This window comes from Neomonachus schauinslandi, chromosome X (genome assembly GCF_002201575.2).
Source record: "Neomonachus schauinslandi chromosome X, ASM220157v2, whole genome shotgun sequence".
In the NCBI taxonomy this organism is placed as follows: domain Eukaryota; kingdom Metazoa; phylum Chordata; class Mammalia; order Carnivora; family Phocidae; genus Neomonachus; species Neomonachus schauinslandi.
Window position 1 is genome coordinate 1,519,955 of NC_058419.1, and position 7,169 is coordinate 1,527,123.

Sequence of the window (7,169 nt, forward strand, 5' to 3'; positions counted from 1 at the left end):
CACAGGAGGAGTGTTTGCAGACCTGATGCTGTCCTCCATACTGCTGCCCCCACACCCTGCCCTCCCTGTCACCACAGACTGTCACTGCCTGTTCTCCCAGGCCCTCACTTACTGCCCCAGCCTCATCTCCTGCCAGCCCAGCCCACCAGTGCTCAGCAGGCTACGGTAGCACCCAAACTCATCCTTTATTCACTTACTCAGACCGTGCCTGCTTTGGGTGCTAAGCTAGCCCCTGCTCTTCAAAGCTATTGGTCAGAGGGATATAGTCATCAAAAGAAGCAAAGGTAGTACAGCCTCTGGGTTGTGATTGTCACTTGGCACTCCTGTGCCTGGCACTGTGCGTCAAGTGGAGAGACAACAATAAAGAAGGCACGCACCGTCGGTGCCGGGGTGGGGGACGGGGGCTGACCTATGTAGTGGTGTATTCCAACCACACTGGGGGGCCTAGGGCACTCTTGCTCATGGGATTGGGGAAGGCAGGAGCAGGGAATGCTCCTCAGAAGTGCCATCTTAACCCAAAAGAATATGGGAGAGAGGGCCAGCCAGAGCCATAGGTGACACAGGGTAGGAGTCATTAGTCACTCCTCCCTCTAGGGATGGAGCTATTGATATCACTGCCTACTATCACTGGCCTGTCCTGAGCCCTCCTTGCCAGCCAGTAGAACTCCTCAGCCCTGGAAACCCAGCTCAAGCCTTCCTCCTCCAGGAAATCCCCATCTCTGGGCTTCCCCTGTGCCTGGAACAGGGAAGGGTGTCACTATTTTTTTGTTACTTCTTGTCCCCCTGACTAAACTGGGGGCTCTTGAAGACCAAATGATGATAATTCTGCCCTGTTGTTCCAGCCCCTAGCAGAGTCTGGCTCAAGGCAAGGGCGGTTGATGAACATTCATCAACTCAACCGTGACCTCAGACAAGTTCCCCAACCACACAAGGGAATTTTGTATACTTTATTTTCTTTTCATCTGTAACACTGAAGAGTTGGAAGCGTGGTTTTTCTGGGGATCCTCCCAGCTCCAGAATATATGAACGTGGCTTCCTGAAGTCCAGTCTCTGCACAGCAAGTAGAATGATCCTTGGAAGATAAGAGCCCTCATCCCTTCCCCTGCCCAAGGCTCCCCAATAGCAACCTGACAAAGCCCTCCACATCCCCCCTTGAGGCCTCTCTGCTGCCCAGAACCTTCTGGCACGTAGCCACATGGCTTTTCCCTCTTTTGTCCCTCCTTATGTTCCAGTCAGTTTGTTCTTTTGGACACTCGCCTTGTCACAGTGTCACCTAGTGCAAGGAGCCCTTTCGGCCAGACCAGCAGCTGTGTCCTTTGACTTTCCCTTTCTCCATCCAAGCACTGCCCTGCCTTTCTGCCCCCACAGGCCACCGGAGAACCACAACCACCCACTTCTCCCAGGGCCAGCCTGGCTCCTTCTGTGGACATTGGGTGCGTTCCCTGCCCCTGGGGTGCCGTATTAGGCCTTAGAATATGTCCCACCAAGGATGTGCAGAGAACTGTGGTCAGAGATACTTGAAATAAATCTTTTCTCTGTGGTATGGTATCAGTTCGATATACAGTTAAATTCATGTGTTTGTGTTTGCATTCAATATAGTAACATTTTGTTATCGCTTATTTTTGTTTTCATTTTGGTTATGTAAACTTTTACGTGATTCAGAGAGGTTTTGTCTCGCGCCTGTACCTTACTTCATTCCCACCCACCCTGGGACTAGGAAGCACTTCTTCCCTTGTTTCTCACATGAAAGGCAGCCTACGATCCGTAGTGTCGTCCATTCATTCCGCATGTCCTTGCTGGCAGCTCTCTGAGTTATGTGCAGTATTGGGGCAGGAAAAATAATGCCATTACAAATAACATCATACACCTGTTGTCTTGCATTTGGGGGGTGCCTCTTTAGGGTAGAATTCTAGAAGGGATTGCCCTTGATGGCATTGAGACCCTTGTTTATATATAAGATGCATTGCCGGGGCATGTGGTTTGTACTTGACCTCATGGTGCTTAAACCATTTGGGGAATATAAATGAGCATTCTGAAGAAGCCAGACCTTTCCCATGGGTGCAGTGTTGTCCTCTGACTCCAGGACTATCCCGGTTCCAGGGAGCAGCCCTGGCCTTCAGCAGTGCCCTTGTGGTGGACTGTGTGGAAGTGGTTGTTCCAGTCCATCTGCCACTCTGCCGCTGGCAAGCTCCCCTTCTCCCCTCTGTGATGGGGGCATGCAGGCCACAGGCCACGCCTAGCTTCCCAGGATTCTTCCTCATTTCCTGCTGAGGAGCTAAGACTGCGAGGATTGAAAACTAAGCTCTGTGCTGCAACAGATTAGAGACCCTCACTTTACAGCAAGAAAAGATCTCCTATGGGCCATGGGCTGGATCAGGGTGACCCTGGTAGCCGTGCTCAAAGCCCTGAACTGCTAGAGGATGACCCAGGATAGGGAGGAACTCAGGGGCGAGCCTGTGTCTTGACCCCTGACCTGAGCTGTTTAGAAAAGGCCTGTCCTCATGGTGCCAAGTGTGTCCTGATACAAACCCACCTTTGGCAGCTTACCCACATCATTTGAGTCTGGTTACCAGTGCACACCACAGTGCCTTCACTGGAGTCTCCACGGTGTGAACAAGGGAGAGGTTGCTTGGGGTAGACCGGCCATGAGGTAGTGATCCAGTGCTGACACGAGCCTTGTGGGACAGGACAGTTCTAGGGCTGAGATACTGAGGACAGGAATAGTCTTACTCTTTTCTAGAATGAATTGCCGAGAGACCAGCAGATGGCCGATTCCAAGCCTCCCCAGCCCAGGTTGTGTTTCTGCCCTCTTAGCCCTGCCCCAAGAACATCATGGCCAGACTCTGATTCCAGGGTCCAGGGCCTCATGGTGATCATTTCCGATGCACACAAGGAAGGGACCCTACCAGGTGGAGCCAAAGTATAGGGAAGGAGCTGCTCTGTCAGTGGGAAAGAATGGGGAGGTGCCTGCCTGGAACCTGGGGAGGGTGCTCTTCTGCACCGTTGTCCTTGCTCTTCCCTTCCATTGGTCGAGTCTGAGGCGGTCATGTATTGTAAGGGAATGTCTGGTGATAAAAGTTTACCAGACCTGGGATGGCTTCTCTTCTCACTCCAGAGCCCTGGGCAGCAGTTTCTGGTTGCCCGAGTTGGCCGGTGTTTATATAGTGTGCCTTTGTGCCTTTTCTCCCTCTGGGGTGTTGGTACCTATTGTCAAGATGAGGAAACTAAGGCACGGGATGTTAAGGTCACTTGCTTGGGCCCATGTTTAGAAATTGCAAAGTCAGGACTTGAGCTCAGGTTGGCTGGTTCAAAACCTGCATGTTCTTTCCACAGCACTGTGCTGTGCACCACCTCCCAAGGGGGTAGTGCTAGGCTCTGTTACTGTCAGTAAGTTGTATTGTGCCCCATGACTGGTTTTTATCAAGCACACATTTGAGAAAACTTAAAATACAGAGGCTATAGTAACAACCAAGCCAGGTCTTCGTGAAGAGTAGGCCTGCCCACATTTTGGGTGGGCAGCTCCGTCTCCAGCAGTCAGGGGCCTCTTGTTAGCCATCAAGCCTAGAGGCTCTCGGGCACAGCTTGTAAAGTGGCCTCTTCCAAGGCGCTGCACTAAGAAGCCACATGGTGTTTCTACCCAGAAGAATACCACCTGTACAGGCCGCTCACTCTCTTGTATGTTAGAGGAGTGGGACTTGGGACAGAAGGAGTCAGAGTGGTCACAGGACAGCTAGGAGAAAGGCATCAAAATCTGGGTGAGCATTGGCGGGGCAGCCCTGTCTCTCAGAGCCCTACCTGTGCTGGGGTACCCCAAACCTGCCATTGCTCACTTTTTCTACAAATCAGTGTGTTCCCTGTGATACTTACATACTTATTTAACACTTCAGGGAAGAAAAGTCAGAAGACCAGGATCTCCAGGGCCTCAAGGACAAACCCCTGAAGTTTAAAAAAGTGAAGAAGGATAAGAAAGAAGACAAAGAGGGCAAGCATGAGCCCCTGCAGCCACCGGCTCACCACTCTGCTGAACCAGCAGAGGCAGGCAAAGCAGAGACCTCGGAAGGGTCAGGCTCAGCCCCAGCTGTCCCGGAAGCTTCTGCCTCCCCCAAACAGCGGCGCTCCATCATTCGTGACCGGGGACCCATGTATGATGACCCCACTCTGCCTGAAGGTTGGACCCGAAAGCTTAAGCAAAGGAAATCTGGCCGCTCCGCTGGGAAGTATGATGTGTATTTGATCAAGTAAGTAAGGGCAACTCCTGTCTCTACAGAGCAGGGAAGGCTGGGTGGGCAGGAGGTTGGGGACAGGTGCTAAGAAACTAATGGGGATCCCTTAGAGTGGCGGCTCTTTGTTACTTGTTGATCAGGAAGATGTGTGTGTGTAACCCCATCTTGGGTTGGGAGGGCTTCGGTAGACCACTTGCAGACCCCACCAGGTGTGTTTGGAAATGACTGTGTACAGAGGTCACTGCCCTGAGTGAGATGTACACAGGGTAGCAGAGAGTGATTTTACTCCACCAGCCCTTCAGGTCTTGTCTGGAGGTAGCATAGCAGTAGAGCCTACCCAGGGCCACAGTGAGGAGACCAGGAGAGGTCACCTGGGAAACACTGAGGACACAAGGCCCTGCCCAGGCTGGGCCCAGAGGCCACAGGACCTGCCATGTGTCATGGCCTGCGCTTGGAAGGCAAGCAGAGCTCTCTGGGTTCCTCCCATTTACCTGCTGAAAAACATCCAGCTGAGGGGCTCTTCTCAAAACCAGTTAAAACTCTTCTTTCTGTGAGTTATTCTGTGACATGGCTTCATGACCCAGAAGGAGTAGGAATTCATAGGGCTCAGTCCACTTTGTGAATCATGTTGGGAAAGGTTGGGCTCTGACAGGGCCTCTGGGGAGAGACACATGTCTTTCCAGCTGTCACTGGTGCATTTGTCCAGCTTTGGGCTGGTCTTTGGGCATTTTCTGTTCAAATAGTAACTTCCAAGCCAGAGCTTCAGAGAAGGACTGAATAAGTACATTTTAGTTCTGGCCCTTACATGATCCAGAAAAGGTTAACAGTTTTGGAAGGACATTTGCAGACAACCTCGTTTGATTCCAACAACTCTGACAAGGGTGAGCAAAGCATTATCCTATTGACAGATGAGGAAACCGATCCCAAAGAGGCTAAGCAGCATGCCCAGGTTCAGACAGGGGAGTGCTCTACTTCCTGAGTGGGCCCAGGCACCAACCAGCAGAATGGGCCCCCCAGCCTGATGGCTCAAGAGGGTCCCCAGGCCAGGCCCCTTTGGGGGCCAGTGGAGGGGCCTTGGTGGTAGGCGGACCCTCAGGGGCATCCGGGGAACAGCTGTCACTGGAGCGAGCACACCCTCTAGGTGCCCGCTGCCACCGCCCAGCAACCCGACTGCTTCATGTGTGGCCGTCGCCGTGCCCCTCTACTTTCAGCCTGTTTTGGCTTTTCTCTACTGTGACTCTCATTCAGTAGTATCATCAGGCAGGTCAGTTGCAGAACGTCCTGTCACAGAGTTCACCACCTTCTGCTCTGCCCCATCTTTGTACACTAGTGTGGAAGCTTCTAATCATTCTTTGTGTCTCTCCATTTGTTCCCACAGTCCCCAGGGAAAAGCCTTTCGCTCTAAAGTGGAGTTGATTGCGTACTTCGAAAAGGTAGGCGACACCTCCCTGGACCCTAATGATTTTGACTTCACGGTAACTGGGAGAGGGAGCCCCTCCCGGCGAGAGCAGAAACCACCTAAGAAGCCCAAATCTCCCAAAGCTCCAGGAACTGGCAGAGGTCGGGGACGCCCCAAAGGGAGCGGCACTGCGAGACCCAAGGCAGCAGCATCAGAGGGTGTGCAGGTGAAAAGGGTCCTGGAGAAAAGTCCCGGGAAGCTGCTCGTCAAGATGCCTTTTCAAGCTTCACCAGGGAGCAAGGCCGAAGGGGGCGGCGGGGCCACCACATCAGCCCAGGTCATGGTTATCAAACGCCCTGGCAGGAAGCGAAAAGCCGAGGCCGACCCCCAGGCCATTCCCAAGAAGCGGGGCCGAAAGCCGGGCAGTGTGGTGGCAGCCGCTGCCGCAGAGGCCAAGAAGAAAGCAGTGAAGGAGTCTTCCATCCGGTCCGTGCAGGAGACCGTGCTCCCCATCAAGAAGCGCAAGACCCGGGAGACAGTCAGCATCGAGGTGAAGGAGGTGGTGAAGCCCCTGCTGGTATCCACCCTCGGTGAGAAGAGTGGGAAGGGACTGAAGACCTGCAAGAGCCCCGGGCGGAAAAGCAAGGAGAGCAGCCCAAAGGGGCGCAGCAGCAGCGCCTCCTCACCCCCCAAGAAGGAGCACCACCACCACCACCACCACTCAGAGCCCCCGAAGGCACCCGCGCCGCTGCTTCCACCCCCGCCCCCACCCCCACCTGAACCCCAGAGCTCCGAGGACCCCGCCAGCCCCCCTGAGCCCCAGGACTTGAGCAGCGGCGTCTGCAAAGAGGAGAAGATGGCGAGAGGAGGCTCGCTGGAGAGCGACGGCTGCCCCAAGGAGCCAGCTAAGACTCAGCCCGCGGTCGCGACCGCCGCCACGGCCGCAGACAAGTACAAACACCGAGGGGAGGGAGAGCGCAAAGACATTGTTTCATCCTCCATGCCAAGGCCAAACAGAGAGGAGCCTGTGGACAGCCGGACGCCCGTGACCGAGAGAGTTAGCTGACTTTACACAGAGCGGATTGCAAAGCAAACCAACAAGAATAAAGGCAGCTGTTGTCTCTTCTCCTTATGGGTAGGGCTCTGACAAAGCTTCCCGATTAACTGAAATAAAAAATATTTTTTTTTCTTTCAGTAAACTTAGAGTTTCGTGGCTTCAGGGTGGGAGTAGTTGGAGCATTGGGATGTTTTTCTTACCGACAAGCACAGTCAGGTTGAAGACCTAACCAGGGCCAGAAGTAGCTTTGCACTTTTCTAAACTAGGCTCCTTCAACAAGGCTTGCTGCAGATACTACTGACCAGACAAGCTGTTGACCAGGCTTCTTAGGGTATGCCTGCACCTCCCCTCCCACCCCGACCTCCCCCCCACGCCCCCCATGTGGTCATTAGGGACAGAGAGTGCCATTGGTGCCCCAGTCTCCGCTCTCCTCTCCCCCCACCCTGCCCCACCCCCATCCTCCAGCTCCCCCGCCTCCCCCATCCCCGCC

At 53.9% G+C, this 7,169-nt stretch overlaps 1 protein-coding gene across 1 annotated transcript in view; it reads left to right on the top strand.

Moving 5' to 3' along the window:
• The window catches only part of MECP2 (methyl-CpG binding protein 2), a 49,908-nt gene extending 42,940 nt beyond the window's left edge, over positions 1-6,968 (top strand). Inside the window, exons 2-3 of the mRNA XM_021683318.2 lie at positions 3,888-4,238; positions 5,602-6,968. Coding sequence (XP_021538993.1) covers positions 3,888-4,238; positions 5,602-6,688 — 1,438 coding nt within the window. The 3' untranslated portion in view covers positions 6,689-6,968. The remainder of the gene's footprint in view (positions 1-3,887; positions 4,239-5,601) is intronic.
• The last annotated feature ends 201 nt before the right edge of the window (positions 6,969-7,169 follow it).